We start from the raw sequence: 22,993 nt of genomic DNA, 5'->3' as shown, positions 1-22,993 counted from the left end.
TTCCCATTGTGGCTCAGTGGTAACAAACTTGACAAGAATCCATGAAGATTCGGGTTTGATCCCTGGCCCCTCAGGATGTGGGTCTGACCCCTGGATTCACTCAGTGGGTTAAGGATCTGGTGTTGCTGCAAGCTGTGGCATAGGCCTGCAGCTACAGCTCCAATTCAACCCATAGCCCAGGAATTTCCATATGCCGCAGGTGCAGCCATAAAAAGAAAAAAAAAAAAAAAAATGCCTTTCCCTTTCAGTCCTCGCAAGCCCGTGAGGGGGATTGTGTTACTCTCATTTTGCACCTCTTGGGCAGCTGAGGCACGGAAAGGTTAAGGGACTTGCTCATGTTCACATAGCCTGTGGGCTCTCCAAGCCAGGATCTGGCAGAGCCAGTTTTAACAACTGTTTTGTGTTGCTCTGACATCAGCATCAAGAGGTCACACAAAGGGTCCAAACTGGAGATGGCATTTGGGAGTCATCCCATTAGATGGCTTTTATAGCCGTGGAACTGGAGATGAGAGACTATAGCCCTGGAGACAAAGTGAGTCCAAGTTGTAGGACCTAGAATGGGGGGAAAGAGATAGGAAGAGAGGAGAGTCTAACAAAATGGCTCACTCATTTGGCATTTGACCAGACATTATCTGGGGGAAAATGCTGTTTCTATTGGTTCAGTACCAGACTTGACTGATAGGAATCCAGGTCAGTTAAGACATAACTATTGTTGGAGTTCCCGCTGTGGCTCAATGGGATTAGCAGCATCTTGGGAGCACTGGGATGCAGGTTCCATCCCCAGCCTGTCACAGTGGGTTAAGGACCTGGTGTCCCTGCAACTGTGGCTCAGATCTGAACCCTGGCCTGGGAGCTCTATATGGTGGAGGGTAGCCAAAAAAGAAGAAGAAGAAAGAAAGAACTTGTTGCTGCAGTTTTTTTCTAAAAGGTCCTATCATGTGATCTCTTTAGTTAGCCCTCTGCTGGTGTCTTAGTTGTAGGCTGCAATAATAGAATACCATAGGCTGAGTGACTTAAGCAGACATTTCTCACAGTTCTGGAGATGACTCTGAGATCAGGGTGCCAGCATGGTCAAGTTCTTGGTGGGGGGCCCACTTCCGGTTCACAGTCTTCTTGCTGTATTCTCAAGTAGTGGGGGCGGGGGGAGGTGGAGACAGAGAGAAGGAAGAAGAGATCTCCTGGCTCCTTTTTTTGTAAAGACATTAACCCTATCACAAGGGCCCCAAACTCATGATGTAATCTAACCCTAAATTACCTCCCAAAGGCCCTACCTCCTAATAGCATTACATTGGGGATTATGGTTTTAACATAGGAATTTTGGGGGAGACACAAACATTCAGTCCATGACAGCTAGATTTCAAAAATTAGCTTTTCAGCCTTCTTTAAATACTTTGGCAGAAAGGGATATAAGTGTCTATTCTAATTACCCAATTAAGAAATTCAGAAACAGATAGCTATGGTTCATATAGCAAACAGATTTCCATCCCAAAATCATCCCAAAGATTACTGAGTAAATAGCATGCTGGAAAGATGACAGCATGTGTGTGTGTGTGTGTGTGTGTGTGTGTGTGTGTGTGTGTGCGCGCGCGCATGTATTATTTTGGGGGATGTATTAAACACTCATTTCTGTAGGAACACTTATGATCCTTGTCTCCCTTACCTTAGAATTCAAACCTCCTAAGCATATACAGTCTCAATTTTGGTAAAGATAGTGACTCAACTAACCAAATTAAAGAAAACAGACAAGGAGTTCTCTGGTGGCTCAGTGGGTTAAGGATCCAGTGTTATCACTACTGTGGCTTGGCTCACTGCTGTGGCTCAGGTTCAGTCCCTGGCCCGGGAACTTCAGCATACCACAGGTGCAGCCAGAAAACAAACAAACAAAAATCCAAGACACACATCAAAGAGAGTCTCTCCTTGTTACTTCCCCTTCCAGAATTTTAATATTTACCTTATAAAGAGTAACAGCTTTTTCTAAAATGTTAAAATGGATTTAGTAGACTCAGCTTCCTCCGCCTTTTTTCTTTTAGTGGAGGCAAAGGGTGATGTTTAAACTTTTAGATAATCATCCATGTTCATGTGCCTTTGTACCTAGCATTGGCTCTGCTGGGATGCCACCCTTCATCAGATGTCTGTTTGCCTTTCAAAACCTTATTTAGGGAGTTCCCGTCATGGTGCAGTGGTTAACGAATCTGACTAGGAACCATGAGGTGGCGGGTTCGATCCCTGCCCTTGCTCAGTGGGTTAATGATCCGGCGTTGCCATGAGCTGTGGTGTAGGTTGCAGACGCAGCTCGGATCCCGTGTTGCTGTGGCTCTGGCATAGGCTGGCGGCTACAGCTCTGATTGGACCCCTAGCCTGGGAACCTCCACATGCCACAGGAGCGGCCCAAGAAATGGCAAAAAGACAAAAATAAATAAATAAATAAAATAAAATAAAAAAACCTTGTTTATTACTTGAACCAGAAAGGCCTATCTGCTATATGCTTTGTTCCCCAGGATTTCATATGTATGATAGATCTTAGAATGCATTAAAGTGCAGAGTGTGTGTTGCTCTCCTCTACTGGAGTTCCCACTGTGGTGTGGTGGGTTAAGAATCTGACTGTAGGAGTTCTGGTTGTGGCATAGTGGAAGCGAATCTGACTAGGAACCATGAGGTTCCAGGTTCGATCCCTGGCCTCGCTCAGTGGGTTAAGGATCCAGCATTGCCATGAGCTATGGTGTAGGTTGCAGACACAGCTCGGATCCAGCATTACTGTGGCTGTGGCTGTGGCCGTCAGCTGTAGCTCCAATTTGACCCCTAGCCTGGGAACCTCCATATTCGCAGCTGCAGCCCTAAAAAGAAAAAAAGGAAAAAAAAAAAAAAAGCTTTATGAGCCATGGCAGCTGCTCTTGGAAAAACTAATAATTCACTGTCAGGTTTGGGGGTTTTTTTGGCCGTGCCCAAGACATGCAGAAGGTCTTGGGCCAGAGATCAAATCCCTGCCACAGCAGTAAACCAGAGCCAGAGCAATACGACACCAGACACTTAACCTGCTGAACCACCAGGGAACTCCAATTCATTGTCAGTTTTCTGTCTGGTGTCCTTTAAATATTTAGTTCCTTGAAAAGGGACAGAACACTACTGAATTTCCACTATATTCTTGTTTTTTCCTACTAGTTGCTTTTCGACTGTATGACTTGGATAAAGATGACAAGATCTCCCGTGACGAGCTGTTACAGGTATGTGGGAGAGCTCCTGTGCACACAGTTAACTTGTGTTTGGGCCCCGCCGGCTTATTCTTGTAAGCAGGAGTTGTTTTTTCCTTTAGTAAACATTTATTTAACACCTGCTGTATACAGAATCCTGTCCTAGGTATAAAGCAGAGCAGATGACCTGGGGAAACTTGAAGTGGCTTGTTGAGTTCTCACAGAGGTCTCCACTACATAAAAGCTAAATAAATTCTTTTAGGTGCTGACTGGCTGAACTAAAATATGTAAGGTAGTTTAGAACAGATAGTTCAGCCGATTGGTAATTCCGATGACACTTAGGTAAATGCTGCTGTTTCATCTGTCCTTGGGCCTGATGAGTCAAGAAACTGCTGCTGGCACGGTGTACACTCAGCCACTGCCCACTGTCCTTTGTTGCACCCCATAGACACTTTCCTGTCCTAATGGCAGTCACTGGCATTTCACCCTATTAGCATTGCCCTTCTCTTCCCCACACTCCCTTCCTTAAATACAAGCATAGGAGGGGAAAAAAATTCTTTCTTTCCTTCTTTCTTTCTTTCGTTAATATTTATGAATCTTGAGGACCCTAGGAGGTTAACATGTTCAAGAATTTCCATAGGGATGGAGTTCCCAGTCATGGTGCAGCGGAACCAAATCCAATTAGGAACCATGAGGTCTCCTGCAGTTTCGATCCCTGGCCTCGCTCAGTGGGTTAAGGATCCGGTGTTGCCGTGAGCTGTGGTGTAGGTTGCAGACGCGGCTCGGATCTGGCGTTGCTGTGGCTGTGGTGTAGGCCAGCAGCTACAGTTCCAATTAGACCCCTAGCCTGGGATCCTCCATATGCTGTGGGTGCAGCCCTAAAAAGACAAAAGACATAAAAAAATTAAAAAAATAAAAGGGCAAGAGAGATTTAAACTACAATAAGCTTAAGGATCATCAGCCATCACTACCCAAAAGAAAAGAGAGAAAAGAATTAAAAAAAAAAATTTCCATAGGGAGATTTCTCTATTTTAATATAAACCTAAAAGTAAAGTGGTTTCCACTCACCCTGAAGTAAATCTGAAGTCACTGTCTTAAGAAGTCTTCTAAGTTGAGATTTAGGACCAACCCAGGCTATTCCTACATTTCTATGTCTGAATAAAAATCAAAACAGTCTGCAGGTCAGTGTTAGTGTCCTCGTTTGAACTGGGGATATCTTTCTTCTATAAGAAGAATTCACTTTTAAAAAATTGCTACATATGGGCTTCGGAGTTCTGAAGAGAAAAAATAGAGACAAACACTGTAGGTGCAATTTTTTTTAGTGGGTTGCATTTATTCTTTATTGATTATGAATACTTTCTTTACTAGCCATATCCATTAAAAGAATATCGTGAACCAGTAAAATAAACCAGACAGAAACAGAAATACTTCATGAAATCATTTATATCTAGTATTTAGATCTGCATGATATCCCTTAGATCTTTTGGAATTAAAGTTGATTCATTTTCTATAATGGGGATTAAAAAAAGCCCGTGGCAGGGAGTGGGAAGGAGATCATTAGGCCAGAGTGCCAGTGACGAGCATGTGAAGTGACTTTAGAACAGATGTGCTCATGGATTGTTGAGGTGTCAGAAAACTAATTTTATCCTAGCAAGAAGAAGATTTGAACATTTTACCCATGTTTACAACATTTACCTTTCTAGATGCTACTATTTCTAAAACATTTGGTAGTATCAGTAGATATTTAAAAGTTTATGCTAAAAAAAGTTTATTACAAGGAAAGGCTGTTGGTCATATTTTCCTAGTGTGATTTTTATAAAAAGTTCTAGTTGAATTTTGGAGGGTAATAGATATGTTTTTAACTTGATTGGGGTGATGATTTTTACAAGTGTACATCTGTCAGAATTTAATAAGATTGTACATTTTAAATGTGTACAGTTTATGTCAGTTGTATAACTGACATAAAGATAGCTGTTAATACTCATTTTATGAGATTAGTATAACTTGGACATGAAAACCTTGTGGTGACTGTATAAGAAAAGAAAATTACAGGAGTTCTCTTGTGGCACAATGAGTTAAGGATCCCATGGTGTCACTTTAGTGGCTGGGGTCACTTCTGTGGCTCACATCTGATCCCTGGCCCCGACACTTCTACAGCTCCAAGATGCATCTTCATCCTATGCCATAGCTTACAGTAAAGCCAGATCCATAACCTATTGAGCCAGGCTAGGGATTGAACCCACATACTCTCAGAGACAATGTTGGGTCCTTAACCCACTGAGCCACAGTAGGAACTCCTGATTTTTTAAAAAGTCTTAGAAAAAGAGAGACAGGAGCTTTCTTAAACTAAAAAGGGTATATTCAAAAATCCTCAACACATTAAAAAATAGTAATAAAAAAGTTCCACCTAAAAATTCCTGCTGTGGTCCAGTGGGTTAAGGACCTGGCATTGCCACAGCTGTGGCATAGGTTGCAGCTCTGGCTCAGATTTGATCCCTAGCTTGGGAACTTTCATATGTCATGGGTGTGGCCAAAGAAAGAAAATTCCACTTGCTAATACACTTCTGACTAGAACCAAAATGACACTATGGCGAGGTGGAAAGAGCACCAGCTAGGTGTGGAGGCCTGGGCAGACAGCTCGGGCCACGACTGCTGGAACCTATATCCAGGTACTGCTGGACTTTTATATTCTCACTGACAGAGTGGATCAGTGATTTTTAAGACACCACCACTCCTATCCCCACCCCCCTTTATACACACAGCAATTCAATTCTATAATTCTAAAAATAAAACTGGAGTTCCTTAGTGGCTCATTGGGTTAAGGAGCTGACATTGTTACTGCTGTGGCTTGGGTTGCTGCTGTGGTGTGGGTTTGATTCTTGCCCAGGAGCTTCATGCTACAGATGCGGCTAAAAAAGAAAAAAAAAAAAAAATTGAAATAAAACACCTCAGAGAATTATTGAACTGGGACCTGAGGATGGATTTGTCTAGGTGGCTACATAACAGGGACAATGGCAAATGGCTCAACCATTTAATATTTTTGTTAGCATTGCCTCTTTGTATTCATCCTTCTACTTATATACATTTCTACGTAAATGTATAGCTTCCAACTTTCAAGAATTGACTTGGGGGGAAAACAATGTTGATGCAAATCAATTGTTCAGCTCTTTTTTCCCTTTCAGAATATCCTGTAATATATTTTTTAAATATTTGTTTCATGAGATTGGAGAAGGATGTAAAGAATTGGGGAAAGGGAGGCCTGTGAACAGCTTGGCTAGAAGCCCCTTTTCTCCTGTGGAAAGGCTCAGCTCTTATCTGTTGAAGACAGAGGTGACTGGAGTAACACAGGGCATCATAAAGCATCTTGTCCCCCTGTCTAAGGGTCATGTCACTAGAGTTGCTTGTTTTGTTTAAGGTAGCAATTTTCAGTGTATATTCACACCCTAAAGATGTTAGCAGAATAAGTGGGGGTGAGTGGTTTCTTTCTTATGTTTAAGTATGAATTTGGGAGTTCCCATTATGGCTCAGTGGTCAATGAATCCGACTAGGAACCATGAGGTTGCAGGTTTGGTCCCTGGCCTTGCTCAGTGGGTTAAGGATCTGGCGTTGCCGTGACCTGTGGTGTAGGTTGCAGACATGGCTCGGATCCTGCGTTGTTGTGGCTCTGGCGTAGGCTAGTGGCTATAGCTCCGATTCAACCCCTAGCCTGGGAACCTCCGTATGCCTTGGGTGTGGCCCGAGAAAAGGCAAAAAGACCAAAAAAAAAAAAAAAAAAAAAAAGAACGAATTTGGTGGAAGCGTTTAATTCTCTTTATCAGAGTTCTCATAGCACTTTAAATGTGCTTAATATTTTTGTAAAGGTGGAGATTTGGTATTTATCCCCTCAAGGATCTTTGCTTTTCTTGACCATACTTTAGGAATAGTGGGGCTAATGCACTGCCTCAGAGAGGACTGTATTTGGATAGGGTTCCAGAAAGCTCTACCAAACTGACTTAAACCTATAAGGGGCTAATTTGCCTCATGCAACAAGAAGCCTGGGGATAGATTGTCCAGGTTGGTATAGTATCTAAACGATGTCCAAGAACCAGGCGTCTTCTTGCTCTGGTGTCCATAGCACATTTGACTTTTACATCACAGTCCCAGGATGGTTGCTGTACCACCAGGCATAATATCTACATTCTAGGCCGGAAGAATTAAGAGGAGCAAAATGCAAGGGACTCTCCCTGAAGGGAGGCTTTGTCTTCCTGTTCAGTGACCTTGCCAGGGAGTTCTGCTTGTGTCATTGTCTAGAATGGCCTAGATGAGAAGATAGGCCAACAGCTTTTTTGGCTGTTACACTGGAGGACATCAAAGGAAAAGAGGGTGGGGGTGGCTTTTATCTTTAATTTTAGTAAAAGGTTCCCCCTGGCCCCCAAGTCTCCTATAATTCCTGGTTCTTGATTCTAAAGGTGCTACGCATGATGGTTGGGGTGAATATCTCAGATGAGCAGCTGGGCAGCATCGCAGACAGGACCATCCAGGAGGCTGACCAGGATGGGGACAGCGCCATCTCTTTCACGGAATTTGTTAAGGTCAGTCACCTACGTCTTGGTTTGAAAAAGTTAAATCCTACTGCACAGGAGGGAGGGTGAGAAACATTATTCAGACAATGAATAAAGAGACAGTATCTCCTGTTGTGACCTTCATAACTGAAGTTGGGTTTTTTTGTTTTTTTTAAAAAAACAGGTTTTAGAGAAGGTGGATGTAGAACAGAAAATGAGCATCCGATTTCTTCACTGAAGGACTGAGACCAAACTGTTCCTTGCTTTCTAGTATTTAAGAACTGGAACTTGAAAGTCCTCCTTTCCACCAGCCCCACCTCCACTCCATCGTTCCCCTTCTCCAGAGTACTGCTGCTGTTGCATGACACCCCCAAGTATGTTCCATCAACACAAACCTGCCTTTGGTGTATAAACAGGGCATTACAGAATGGTACACCCAGTTTCTTTCTGTCAGTATCATTCGCTGGAACTCTCCATTTCTAAATATCATCTCCCCCTGTTCTGCTGCTGAATGCCATGTGTCCATCCAGTCTGAGAAAGTGAGAGGGATTCCTGCCAAGAACCAGCCAGCCAAGCTCTTTGACTGGATGTGGGCTGTAGCCAGGCTTCCTTCCCTCCAGCTAGGCTTTGGCATGCTCCTTTACCCTTTTTTATACATCCTTTGCTTCCTACTTCTTGCTCACTTCACACACTATTCACTTAAATCTTCCCTTAATCTCTCACTCTTCCCTGCTTTTTTATTTAGCTTCCCGTCCCCTCTATTCTACTTGGCATCCCAAGCTGGTGTCTTTCTGACTTGGCAGTTTATATCAGTGGTCCGGCAGTTTTTAATCTACCTTCACTCTTAAATGGGTCTCTGGGATGTTGCCTCTCCAGGAGCTTTTCAGTGACCAACACTTCGCTCTGAAGAATGTAACCATCTCTTGGTCCCCTGCATTCTGCTCTGTCATCAAAGGGCTGTTGGTTGGAGGTGTTCTTGAAAGGTGGTGGCCTTGGTAAGAGGTATAGAGGCAGGTCTTCTAGGTGGCTTTCCCAGGTCACTCTACTTCTGGCCTCTGATTTCTCAACATACACACCTACATGGCTGTCTTCTTAGTACAGTGTGGACTCTCCAGAAATTAGCTGTATGCCTGCAGGCTTGCTTTGCTTGGGGATGCTGTCACCACTAGAATGGCTGACAGTATGCTGTGGGACTTCTCATGGCTTTTTGAACAAGGAGGCTGGGCACCCTCAAAGTCTTATGTATTCCCACCTCTGCAGTATGGTTCATGCCTCAGTGTTACGTGCCCTGGAATGTTTTTCACGTCTCATTTTCAAGTAGAAAGATTAGTGTTATGGAAGTGCCTAACTTATCCCAGTCCACAGGATTTAAAGATTTTCTTCAGTGTCTTGAAGTTTTGCACAAAATTCTCTATGAATTTTACATCTGGAAAAAGTCAATGCTGGAAGCCATAGTCAGCTCCTAATACAGGTGCAAAGCATTGAATGTATTATATCATTAGCTGCCTGGTAACATTGACTTCCCAGCTCCTCTCAAAGACCACTGCTGATCCCTTAGGAACAAGGGGCACTAGTGGCACAACATGAGGTGGCATTACAGGCCTTTGCATGAACTAGAAGAACTTCTCTGCCTAAGTCAGCTTAATAGACCTCATTGAATCAGGCTGTTGTCATCCTTACATCGTCTTTATGAGTCTCTTCATCCATTTATCTGTCCTTGGCTGCTTTTCTCTGACTCGTTGCCTGCTTGCTTGTTTCCTTGCTTTGGAAGGGTACCCAAGATGTATACATAATATTTTAGGAAGGGAATTGCTTACAAAAAAAATACCACTACAAATTGGAAAGAGTGGGGAAGAAAGAGTGGCCAGCCTGGATGACTCAAGTAAAAATGACTGAGGAATTCGTGGTGAAGTATCAGTCTGACTTTGTGATCAAGTGATGTAATATAGGAATTGTATAAAAGGGACAAATTGTCTGACACTGATCTGTTAGAGAGGTACTTCAGAGGCTCCTTGACCTGCATATTTAAAGTTCCCAAGAGTATGGCTTTTTCCTCCTCCTGGCTGTATAGCAAACTGTTTTAATCCACGGTTGTGCCTTATTGTTCCATCAAAATTGTATTCTTCAATCCATCAATAAATACTTGTGGTTAAAACAAAATAACTTGGTTGATTTTGTCCCTGTGTTTTACAAGAATTTTACATAACTCAGTCCCCTTTTACAAGTTTGAAATCACCATGTCTCCCTTACTCAGGTTGATGTCTGTGCTATCACTTGCATTTATTTGAACATAAATGCAACATGACAAGAGATTATATCAGCTTTTATATCTGCTGCTGCCTGGACATATAGGTGGGAGCGTTCATCTAGGAGCCAGCACTGTATGCTTCTGGGTGAGGCTTTGTCAGCCTCGGTCACTTCCCACTCGCTCCAGGTAAGATTCCATTTCTGTTTTTGACTCCCTGACTCCTTAAGTGTAGAAGAGGCCTAAAAAATGGGGTATCTTTTCTATTGCTTGTTATTAAATTGTCCACCCCCTTGTGTGTACAGCCTCAATGTCATATTGTACGCAGCTATTATTAAATGGCTTTTCACATCTTCATGTTTCAGTCTGCTATGTCTGTAGGGCACAAGTCTCTCTTACTGTAAGGTTTAATGTCATGCCACAGGACTGAAAGCAGTGATAACTGGAGTCAGTCCTATAAATTCTAACACAGTATCCTCTCTTCCTATCCCTCTACTTCAAGATGACTTGCACCGTTTCAGCTTTGCTTCACTTAGAGTGTGATTTTAGGATTTGGAGAAAGTGAGAAATAAATGGCGTGATCTTGCAGTTGATTTTGGAGGAAACTTAGTGTTACTGACTATGGCCATAGGTGTACCAGATTGTGACTAAATTAAACATAACCAATACTGTAAAAAAATTTTTTTTAAACATTACAATATTAAATACAACTTGAAGGGAATCCCTTAACTGATTATTTCCCTTGCTCTCTTCTGATCTATCCATGCAGTATGTATTTTTGATTTAAATGAAACATAAGATCATATCAGCTTTTAGAAGTTAACATATTGTAATATTTCCTCATGTTAACTGTTCTTCCTAGTCTATGTTAATGGTAACATAACCATATGTTATGTTGCCATTATTAACCATTAATATAATTATTTTAGTTTATATAATTAATATAACCATTAATTACATTATATAAAATAATTATTGTTTTTTATTTTAACCATTAATAATAATAATTATATAAAATTATATAACATGCATTATTATATATAACAGTGTAATTGTTATTAACCATTAATAAATGGTTAATATTTATTTAACCATTATCTTATTTGCTTATTGTTTCCAATTTTTTGTTATAAAATAATGATATAGTGAATGCGTTTCTGCATGTAACTTTTTTTTTGGTCTTTTTGCCATTTCTTGGGCCGTTCCCACGGCATATGGAGATTCTCAGGCTAGGGGTTGAATCGGAGCTGTAGCTGCTGGCCTATGCCACAGCCACAGCCACAGCAACGCGGGGTCCGAACCACATCTGAAACCTACACCACAGCTCATGGCAATGCCGGATCCTTAACCCACTGAGCAAGGCCAGGGATCGAACCTGCAACCTCATGGTTCCTAGTCGGATTCATTAACCACTGAGCCATAACGGGAACTCCTGCATGTAACTTTTTTCGTAGAAAAAATTTTGCAGATTTTTCTATACTAGATTTTTTTTTTTTTTTTTACTAAATCAAAGTTTGGGCAGAGATTTTGATATAGTTTCAAGAGAATGCTACACTCAATTGAATTACTCTCCTTTAATTTCAGTGTTCTCCAGGGTCACCTATTTTTTCAAATTGATTATAGAATCATGTTATCAAGTATTGTATTTAGAACACTATTAGATCGTCTTATTGGGATTTAAAGCAAGTATTTACTGTAGAGATGCCTTGAAGAGGACTATCTTTACAAACAGAATTTCTTAAACTGCAAACCAGGTGTTTATCCTGTCCCTCAGACACTGAAAGCAGAATTGCATGGGAGCAAGTGATCATTACTGGACTGAAAGTCCCTAAATTCACATTACTTTGGCTAAGCTTTGAGCCAACAAGCGATTTAAACTGAAGATGGCTGGTATTTGCTAGTACAGACCCATTTCACATCCAGTTAGACTCCAATTTAGAGATTTCTTTTTCTTTTCCTCTATGCCAAGCAGTGATGGAAGATTTACTTGGTAAGTTTGTGAGGTACTTCAGGAAGTTTCCTCACAGCTTTTGGAAGGAGTAGACAGCAATGAAGGGTGTCATGTCTTTTAACTGGCCTGATACCTTCACTTAAGGTATAAGCTGGTCAAGGACTTGGTCTTGAGATGCCAGGACTCAGTTTTCTTCTCTAAGCTCTTCAGTCTTCTAAACACTAGATTCTGATCTCTCATCAAAACTAGCAGAGCTGTTTATTTGGAGGCATGGTCCTGGCACTTCCCACCATCCTTTGCAGTCCATTCAAACTGAAGCAGGTAGGTGAATTGTTCTACCTAGTACCTGAACGTGGCTGGAGAATTAAGAATTGATCAAAGAAGTTCTCTGCTACCACAATAGATATCCAGCACCATTAACCAGAGTTTGTGTTTTATTCACAAGAAAATCTAGCATTCCCTAAAACATGCACACATTATTTTTTTAGAAACAATTCTGATAAATTATTATTATGATTATTATTATCATTTTAGTCTTTTGTCTTTTTAGGGCCACACAAGGCTAGGGGTCGAATCGCTACAGCCACAGCAACGTGAGATCAGAGCCACATCTGCAACCTACACCACACCACATGGCAATGCTGAATCCTTAACCACTGAGTGGTACCAGGGATCAAACCTGTGTCCTCATGGATACTATTCAGGTTTGTTAACCGCTGAGCCATGAGAACTCCAGATAAATTCTAATAAACTTGGTGACTTTGTCATCCAACCCATAACATAATGGAAGTAGTTAAATTAACAGGCACTACTAGAAATTAGTAAGTTGACAACCAAGAAGGGCACTTGACAAAGGAGGAAACCATATGAGAAACCAAATAAACTCATTAGACATTCATTCCACTGCACACCAGATAATCCTAAGTCGTTCATTAAACCTGAAGGCATTTCAACAACATGAGTTTATAAAAAAAAGACCGCAAGTCATCAAGAAAAGATCTAAAATGTGCTGATGCTTAGAGGTTTAAGCTTAAGTAAAATGGAAATTTACTGATGTGAGAAACATGCCTGATAATACTAAAAAAATTTAATTTTATTGCATGTAATTCAGGCTGTACCCAAATCTGCATAACTTGACACTATTTGTGCTAGTCAAGCTCAGTGATTCCTGCCTGGTTGTTCCTTTTCCTTTTCCACATCTTTTTTCTTATCATTTTTTGGTTAAAAAAAAAATAGTTGATGGTGACATGGCTTAGAGACTTATATCTGACTTATATAACGCAAACTGTGGAGAGAAAAAGCTTTATTCTCCATAATACTGTATTTCTTGGGAGTAGGAGTTATCTTTATTCTCCCAACAAGGGAACAACAAATTTCTGGCTGTTATTAAAACGTCTTCTGGGGAGTTCCTGTCATGGCGCAGTGGAAACGAATCCGACTAGGAACCATGAGGTTGCAAGTTTGATCCCTGGCCTCACTCAGTGGGTTAAGGATCCAGTGTTGCAGTGAGCTGTGGTGTAGGTTGCAGACACAGCTTGGATCTGGCATTGCTGTGGCTCTGGCGAAGGCCTGTGGCTACAGCTCTGATTAGACCCCTACCCTGGGAGCTTCCATATGCTGTGGGTGCAGCCCTAAAAAGACAAAAAGACCAAAAAAATCAATAAATAAATGTCTTCTGCAGGATGTCTGTGGAAAGAAGGCTGACTTGGAGACTTTCATTATTTTATTAAAGGTTTTCTCAGAACTGACGCAATCCGAGAATAAAAACTTTCAACCTTAGCAGAATGCATGTACTGTACTTTAAATGATTTTGTGCTGCCTCCTACCTCTTCCTGACAGATGTAGGGTCAGAGTCACAAACTAGGATAATAAACAATGTGTTTGTAAAGGATGATTCTGTGTTCTGTGAGCTTCTCACCTGTGCCCTTTGGAATCACAGAGACATCATAGATATTGGTAAAAGGTTAGAGAACCAAAAGAGGCAGATACTAACAAAGTTTTCAAAAGGGGAAAAGAGCAGATTTCAGAAATGATCCACTCATTTGTTTGACATTATTCCTCAGCAGAATTTTGGAATAAGTCACTACATGGTTGTGAGTACATGGAAAAGAATCTGATAATCACCAGGATGATGTTTGTGGCAAAGAATTAAGTATGCCAAATTACTCTTCTTTCACTTATTTCAAACCTTTATTATATTTATGTGTCTGATCAGTGAGATAGAATGTCGTTTGCCCCAAATCATATGACCAGGTCTCTCATAATATTCACATGGTTAAGGTAGAGGAAATTGAGTTGGATTACACTCGACATGTTAAAGATGGTAGTTGAATAGCCACACACCAAGAATCTAAAAGATCAGTGTTGGAGTTCCCATTGCAGCTCAAGGGGTTACAAACCCTACCAGTATCCATGAGGATGTGGTTTAATCCCTGGCCTTGCTCAGTGGGTTAATGATTGGGCATTGCTGTGAGCTGTGGTATAGGTCACAGATACAGCTTGGATCTAGCATTGCTGTGGCTGTAATGAAGGCCGGAAGCTGCAGCTCCGATTGACCCCTGGCCCAGGACTTCCATATGCCACAGGTGTAGCCACAGGAAAATAAAATGACATCTTGCCAAGAAAGTGAAAAGAGGAGCTCCCTTGTAGCACAGTGGGTTAAGGATTGGGGCACTGTCGCTGCAGCAACCTTGACTGCTGCTATGGCACGGGTTTGATCCCTGGCCTGGGAACTTCCACATGCTGCAGGTGTGGACAAAAAAAAAAAAAAAAAAGTGAAACGACAATATACAAAACAGGAGAAAATATCTGCAAATCATATCTTGCTAAGTGTGAATGGTTACTACGAGGACACAGGTTCGATCTCTGCCCTCGATCAATGGGTTAAGGATCTGGCGTTGCCATGAACTGTGGGGTAGGTCACAGACACAGCTCAGATCTGGCATTGCTGTGGCTGTGATGTAGGCCAGCGGCTAGAGCTCCAGTTCAACCCCTAGCCTGGGAACCTTCATATGCTGTGAGTGCGACCCTAAAAAGACTAAATAAATAAATTTTAAAAATGAAAATAGAATTACCATATGATCCAGAAGTTCCACTTCTGGGTATATACCACAAAAAATTGAAAGCATAATTTTCAAGAGGTATTTGTATACCCATGTTCATAGCAGCACTATTCACAATAGCTGAAGGTGGAAGCAACCTAAGTCCATCAACACATTATTAATGGAAAAACAAAATGTGATGTATACATAGTCATATATCATTCAGCCTGAAAATGGAAGGAAATTTTGATGCATGCTATGGCATGGATGAACCTTAAGAACATTATGCTAAGTAAAATAAGCCAGTCACAAAAGGGCAAATATTTTATTTTATTTATTTATTTTTGTCTTTTTGCCTCTTTCAGGGCTGCTTCTCGGGGCATATGGAGGTTCCCAGGCTAGGGGTCCAATCGGAGCTGTAGCCACTGCCCTACGCCAGAGCCACAGCAACAAGGGATCCGAGCCGCGTCTGCAACCCACACCACAGCTCATGGCAACGGATCCTTAACCCACTGAGCAAGGGCAGGGATCGAACCCGCAACCTCATGGTTCCTAGTCGGATTTGTTAACCACTGCGCCACGATGGGAACTCCAAAGGGCAAATATTTTATGATTCCAGGGCCTAGAGGAATGGGAGATTGATGAGTGACAACCAAGGGGTATACAGGTTTTTTTTTTTTTTTGGTATTAATGACAATGTTATAAAATATGTTGATGGATACACAATTTTGTGAATATACTAAAACCACCAAATGGTACATTTCAAATGGGTTATCTCAATAAACTTTTTAAAAGATTAGTGTCAGACTTAATGAAAACCTTCCATGCCATACCATTGGCTTTACTGTCAGTCCTTTTCAACATCCAAAAACAGGAGTTCCCGTCGTGGCGCAGTGGTTAATGAGTCCGACTAAGAACCATGAGGTTGTGGGTTCGATCCCTGGCCTTGCTCAGTGGGCCCGACGATCCGGCGTTGCCGTGAGCTGTGGTGTAGGTTGCAGACTCGCTCGGATCTGGCGTTGCTGTGGCTGTGGTGTAGGCCAGCAGCTGTAGCTCTGATTTGACCCCTAGCCTGGGAACCTCCATATGCCACAGAGCGGCCCTAGAAAAGACCAAAAAAAAAAAAAAAAAAAAAATCCAAAAACAAAGCATAAAAATAGTGTTTATTAATATTTTAAAGTAACATAAAGCCATAAAAGTAGTTAATATAGTCCCTCCATGGGAGACTAGAGACTAAATTACCTTAATAGTAATTTAATAGTGTGTTCAACAATAGCTAACATTTATGTGGCATTTATTATAGGCAAGGCACTGTTTTGTGTGCTTGTAGTTGTTAACTCTAATCCTCACAGTAGCCTTAAGAGGCAAGTACAATTAATGTCACCATTTTACAGGTGAGAATATTAAGGCCCAGAGAGGCTAAATGATCCCCCACTCCCCACAAGATCAGACTCACACAGCTAGTTAGTGGTAGAGCCTGGATTCAAGCCCAGGAATTCTGTTTGCAGAGTCCATGCTCTTAACCATTTCACTCTCCAACAACCTATATTTTTAACAAAGATAAATGTAGGAGTTCCCGTCACGGCACAGTGGAAACAAATCCGACTAGGAACCATGAGGTTGCAGATTTGATCCCTGGCTCTGCTGGTGGGTTAAGGATCCGGCGTTGCTGTGAGCTGTGGTGTAGGTCGAAGATGCAGCTCAGATCTAGTGTTGCTGTGGCTCTGGTGTAGGACGGCAGCAACAGCTCCAAATAGACCCCTAGCCTGGGAACCTCCATATGCCGAGGGCGATGGAGACAAAAAGACAAATAAAACCCCCAAAAAAACCCAAACAAAAACAAAGATAAATGTAAATTCCTGTATTTAGGGCAAAAAGAGAGATGGCAAGTAAGAGAGACATATTTTAAGATATCAAAAGTTTGAAGACCATCGCCTTTTAGAAGGACATTGCCGAAATGACATATTCCCAAGAAACAAAAAGGTGAAAGCTTTAAGGTAACTTACTATAGGGTGAGTATAGGAACCGGGGCTTTGGTCTAGAGAAAAAAAAAGTAAAGTAGCTATATTAAAATATTTAGTATCTGTGGTATTCAGATAGCTAAAGACCTGTAATTGAATGGCTCTATATTATTTTTTCTAGAGGACATAATTAGGTGGTTTAACTTGGAATTTGAGAGCATAGACTTTGGAAACAGTTTGAGTGGATTCAGATCCTGGAACTGAATCTGTGGGAACTGCTGCCATAAGGAATCTCTGCTTCTAAGAAGCTGCTCAGGTGACACTCTTGAAGGTGTTTGAGGACCTATACCGCCCACCGCTGGTCGCTCACCAGAAGAGGCGCTCCCAATGACACTCCTGCCTCTCCTGGGAGAATCACGAAGGGAGAATCTCAAAAGCCCTGCAGCTGGGTTTAAGAAGAAACAAAAGTGTCAGTTATTAACAGTTTGACATTCTACAGAATGGCGCTCAAAGAAAAGTGGCGAATCTGCTCTCCTGTATTAACCAGAGCTGTAAACAGCAGTTTGACATTTGGGCTCTTTGAGTCAAAATGGGTCAAAGTCAAGAGACAAACTGGAGCTATTAAACTGTTTACCTAGTGTATTAAAAACTCTTGGATCTGAGAAGGAAATTATTAGTAGCATAGTTTAAGGGTGGCTTAAAATAGTCATGCGGGAGTTCCTGTCCTGGCTCAGTGGTTAAGGACTAGTATCCATGAGGACATGGGTTCGATCCCTGACCCCATTCAGTGAGTTAAGGATCTGGCATTGCCATGAACTGTGGTGTAGCTGCAGACGCGGCTCGGATCCCCGTAGCTGTTGCTGTGGTGTAGGCCAGCAACTGCAGCTTCAATTCGACCCCTAGCTGGGAACCTCCACATGCCTCCACATAAGGGTGTGGCCCAAGAAAGACAAATGACAAATAAACTTAAGAAAAAAAAGTCATGGGGCCTACCCAGACTGCCTTACCACGACGTGACACTGCTTCTACGCGGAAATAATTTTACATTCCTAACAAATGAATTACGAAAGGTATTCCCCCGCCATTACTACTCTCAGACCAAACGTTACTAGAGGGACGAAAACAGTGGGTCAAGAGCTATTGATTGACGTACATTCCAACCAATCTACAACGGAAGAAGAGTGCGCCTGCGTGAGGCGTAACTCAACCCGTACTTAGCGTCAGCGGAAGAGGCGGGGCAAGTGGAGACGGCCACCGCAGGGTTGGCGGACTTGAGAAGGAGCAAAGATGGCGGAGTGAGGCACGTCGCAGCTCGCTGGCCTTTGGGCCGGGGGGCGGGCGGCCCCCGGGCGCTCGAGTGCTTCTTCTGGCCAGTGCGAGGTAAGCCTAGAAGGCTAGCGACGGAGGAATGAGCAGAAAGTGGCGCGGCCTATCCCTTTCGAGAGACGGAGCGCATGGAGTTTAGTCGCGCGGGCGCAGGCCTCGGCCGGGCGAGGTTTACCTCCGAGCTGCCCCAGGGCAGCCGCCCCTGCTTTTGGCGGTGTGTTACACACGCTTGAGTCCCCGACCCGCCACTGACCTCTGTACCTTGCCTTGGCTGAGTTGGTACTTTCCGCTTGTTACCCAGCGATTGCACCTACGCGAGTGTGTATCTGGCATTCTCTGCGTCTGCCATCCGCTTATCTTTTGAAGAGTAGCTTTGTTTTATTGATTTATTTATGCTTCTCGCCTGTTTGGCTTAAGGTTCGGGTATCAATTGAGGCTTCTTGCGGCTCTGAGTATTTTGTGTTCCTGGCCTGTTGACCTTGAGATTTGGGTAATAGGTCACCCACCTCCATCCCGGGATTTTAGTTTGACTCTGTGTATCACGCACTTTCTCGTGCTTATCTTTATTATATCCATGCGTTCCCACTTCCACCTCTCAAACTTTGTTAAGATCGGTGTAAGCAGCTTTGTCCTTGTATGACCTGATAGTTACCTAATGGCGCTTTAATCTCGGATGATTCTAGGTTGAATTCACCGTTGTTTTTCACACAAAGGAGTCATTGTACAATTTTTATTTAGAATGAAAGAGTTTAGGGAATTATGAGAAAGCAATTTGCGGAATGTGGTGGGGTTACAAAGTATAATACTGTCAGGCGTTTGTATTCGGTTCTTGTTTAATTTTATGGAATATCTCTTTGTTTTGTTTGTTTTTGTTTTTTGCCTTTTTTACCTTTTCTGGGGCCGCTCCCGCGGCATGTGGAGGTTCCCAGGCTAGGGGTCCAATCGGAGCTGTAAGCCACTGGCCTACGCAAGAGCCACAGCAACGCGGGATCCGAGCCGCGTCTGCGACCTACACCACAGCTCACGGTAACGCCAGATCCTTAACTCACTGAGCGAGGCCAGGGATGGAACCCGAAACCTCATGGTTCCTAGTCGGATTCCTTAACCACTGACCTTAACCACTGAGCCACGACGGGAACTCCCTGGAATATCTCATTTTGTAATTTGGGTTGTTGTAACCTCTCACTCATCCCCCCGTTTAAATTCTGGGGAAAATCCTTGTTTCTGAAGTTGGTGAAGCTTGTTTAAAATTGGCACGTTATTTGGGCCCGGTTAGAATATGTGCTAATACAAATGAATGTATCCGGTATGCCTTTTCCTGGCCCTGTACCTAGCAGAGCTGAAAATACGAGGTTAAAGAAACACTTCTCAATAAGAATTTTCTGTTGCTCTTGTCAGGAGTAATTTTTCATTTCATCTAGGAGAAGAAATAAGGTATGGGGCAGGAAAAAGGAACAGAATATTCTTCCTTTCTACCTTACAAAGAGGAGTGGTTATCTGTACTAAAGCAAAGTCTTTTATGGAAAAAGGTTCTCAAAGAGGACGGTGTTAATTAAAAACTTGAGAACACTGCTCCACGAGTTTGGACATCTTTATAAAATTAATGCCAGTGCAGGTAGAGTAACTTTCTTTTCTTTCCTTCCTTCCTCCCTTCCTCCCTTGCTTTGTCTTTTTAATGCCACATCTGCATCATATGGAAATTCCCAGGCTAGGGGTGGAGTTGGAGCTGTAGCTGCCAACCTACACCACAACTACACCAACTCGGGGCAACCCGAGTGAGCCACAGGTCATGGTGGTGCCGGATCCTTAACCCAATGAGTGAGGCCAGGGATTGAACCTGCATCCTCAGGGATACTAGTTGTGTTTGTAACTCACCCAACCACTGTGGGAACTCTGAGAGTAACTCAGAGTTTGATTATTTGATAGTGATGGTTTAAGAATAATTTGGTTCATTTGAATAATTTTGCACATGAATGCATATAGCTCTAGTGAAGGCTGTATCCTTACTGTAATGTTCTTTTTATTTTTCCTTATCAAAGGCAGAACATTTTTTCTTGACTTTTAGGTGGTTTTATATTCATCTTAGAAAAAACACAAAATTCTGAACTCAGGATTTGGCAAGTGAGTAATAGTGACTAATGTATCCAAATATTTGTTTAAGCAGATTGGAAATACATAGAAGTGGAACAGTAAATCATTAGCTTCAACAGAAAATGAACATCAAAAGTGACCGTAATTTTTTTTTCTTTTTAGGGCTGCACCTGCGCATATGGAAGTTCCCAGGCTAGGGGTCGAATCAGAGCTACAGCTGCCAGCCTACACCACAGTCATAACAACACTGGATCCAAGCCATGTCTGCGACCCACACCCACAGCTCACGGCAACACTAGATCCTTAACCCACTGAGCAAGGCCAGGAATTGAATTGGCATCCTCATGGATACTAGTTGGATTCGTTTCCACTGCGCCACAATGGGAACTCCCCAGATGTTGATATTTTAATATTTACTTTCTAAAGCCTTTTCAGTAGGCCTTTAATATTTCTAGGTATGAGTCTGTTTTTCTGAATTTACCACAGAAGTAAAGTACACTCTTGCTCAAAGAGCAAGAGGTGATAGTGCTTCCATAATTGATAACATTGTCTGCAAGCTAGAGTTCACACCTCCTATATTAATTTCCTGGGGCTGCTATAACAAAATACTGCCAACTGGGTGACTTGGAGATCAGACATCCAAAATCAAGGTGTTGGCACGGCCATGCTGTCCTTTAAGGCACCAGGGAAGGATCTGTTCAGGCCTTTCTTCTAGCTTTTTTTTTTTTTTTGCTTTGGCTTGTGGCAGCATAACCTCAGTCTTCACAAGGCATTCTCCGTGTGTGTGTCTGTGTTCTAATTCTCCCTTTTATAAGGACACCAGTCATATTAGGGGCCGGCCCAGTTGGCTCCAGTATGACCTCAACTAATTACATTTGCTGAGATTCTAAATAAGGTCAAATTTTGAGGTACTCCTATGACAACGAGTTTAGTGATGGCTTAGTTCAACTTGTAATATCTACTTAGTCATATACCTCAAAAACACTCAATGTACTACTGCTTTAAGGATTAAAATATTGCATGCCACTTGTATAAGGTACTTAGAGTACTCAAAATCATAGCGACATTAGAATGGGGATTGCCAGGGGATTGGGGAGGGGAAGTGGTATTTATTATTTAATCAGCAGGGAGTTTTGGTTTTGTAATGTGAAAAGAGTTCTGGGGGTGATATTGGGGATGGTAGCACAATAATGTGAGTGTACTTAATACCACTGAACTGAACACTTAAAAGGGGTTTAAAATGAATTTTATGTACTGTATGTTGTATATATCTTAAAATTTTAAAAATTGAAAAAAAGTAAGTGAAAAACTCCAACTGTATATGTATTTCAATATTCAGAAAAGGAATAAAAAGGGGGAAAAATGAGTTCCAGTCGTGGCTCAGCAGTAATGAACCCAGCTAGGATCCATTAGGATGTGGGTTCAATCCCTGGCCTCTCTCAGTGGGTTAAGGATCTGGCGTTGCCATGAGCTATGGTGTAGGTTGCAGACATGTCTTGGACCTTGTGGTAAAGGCTGGCAGCTATAGCTCTGATTTGACCCCTAGCCTGGAAACTTCTACGTGCGGCAGGTGCGGCCCTAAAAAGCAAAAATAAAATAAGTGTGGGGGGGAGATGAATAAATGCCCATTAGAGCAAAGGCTTTGTTGCTTGCATTTATATCCTTAATTAAGTCTAGGCAGACAGGGTTAAATAACAAAAATTCAACTAAGTAAATTTAAAGATCAGATTGGCTTCAGTAAATGATTCATGAGTTGGGCAGCATCCCATCTACCAAATAGAAAGGAGCTCCTCTGAGTTGTAGAAAAGTAAAGAATGGTGGACGAGGGGCAGAAAAAGGAAATTATTAGCAAAGAATGCATTGTTTCAGGAAAGGTCATCCTCCTAAGAGGAGTGAAAGGGTTCTGCTGAGCAGGTAATTCCAGATTGACTGAGTAAAGGTAACGTTCCTGGAAGAAGTTGAAACCGTAGTTGGGTTAGGTATTAGTTTTGGTTTGGTGATCTGGATTTAGCACAGGAGACACCATTTTGGGCCTCTTGTCTCTCTCTCTTTTTTTGGCTTGGGGGAGGTGCTTTTTAGGGTGCACCCTTGGCATAGGGAAGTTCCCAGGCTAGGGGTCATATTGGAGTTGGAGCCGCCGGCCTACACCACAGCCACAGCAGTGGGGGATCTGAGCTTTGTCTGCGACCTACAACTCAGCTCACAGCAATGCTGGATCCTTAACCCACTGAGCGAGGCCAGGGATGGAACCCAAAACCTTACGGTTCCTCGTCAGATTCCTTAACTGCTGAGCCACCACGGGAACTCCCTGAATTTACTATTAACATAGCAAAATAAGAAAGTATTTAACTTTCACAGTTATATCATTTTTTTCTGTCGTTAGAGGAAGCAGAGTAGTCTGAGCTATTATTGATGTATAACAAATTACCCAAAACTTAGTGGATTAGAAAATCACAGTAAACATTTATTATCTCATAGTTTTTGTGGTTCAGGAGTTAGAGAGCAGCTTGAATGGGGGTTTTTGGCTTGGGGTCTCTTTTAAGGTTGTGATCAAGATGAGGTGGGAGTCATCTAATCTGATTCCATGGTGGCTTATTCACAGGCTACAAATTCTTACTGGTTTTTGAAAGTCTCAGTTCCTTCCATTGT

The 22,993-nt window shown here is 42.2% G+C and overlaps 2 protein-coding genes across 8 annotated transcripts in view; both read left to right on the top strand.

Moving 5' to 3' along the window:
* CHP1 (calcineurin like EF-hand protein 1) overlaps positions 1-9,889 on the top strand; it is a 38,450-nt gene extending 28,561 nt beyond the window's left edge. For both annotated transcript variants that reach the window (XM_084974793.1, XM_013993169.3), the window contains 3 exons: positions 3,160-3,221; positions 7,637-7,759; positions 7,914-9,889. In XM_084974793.1, coding sequence (XP_084830919.1) covers positions 3,160-3,221; positions 7,637-7,759; positions 7,914-7,967 — 239 coding nt within the window. In that variant the 3' untranslated portion in view covers positions 7,968-9,889. The remainder of the gene's footprint in view (positions 1-3,159; positions 3,222-7,636; positions 7,760-7,913) is intronic.
* Positions 9,890-18,194: 8,305 nt separating this feature from the next.
* Positions 18,195-22,993, top strand: part of NUSAP1 (nucleolar and spindle associated protein 1) — a 72,808-nt gene continuing 68,009 nt past the window's right edge. For all 6 annotated transcript variants that reach the window (XM_084974451.1, XM_084974447.1, XM_021097458.2 and 3 more), the window contains exon 1: positions 18,195-18,307. The gene's annotated coding sequence lies outside the window, so the exon portion shown is untranslated. The remainder of the gene's footprint in view (positions 18,308-22,993) is intronic.

Source organism: Sus scrofa, chromosome 1 (assembly GCF_054392235.1).
Source record: "Sus scrofa isolate SSC_HxYL_T2T_F1_AM1 chromosome 1, Sscrofa_HxYL_maternal_Yorkshire_Landrace_v2.0, whole genome shotgun sequence".
Lineage (NCBI taxonomy): Eukaryota > Metazoa > Chordata > Mammalia > Artiodactyla > Suidae > Sus > Sus scrofa.
The sequence above is the reverse complement of the archived record's forward strand: the minus strand, read 5'-3'. Positions and strand labels throughout refer to the sequence as shown.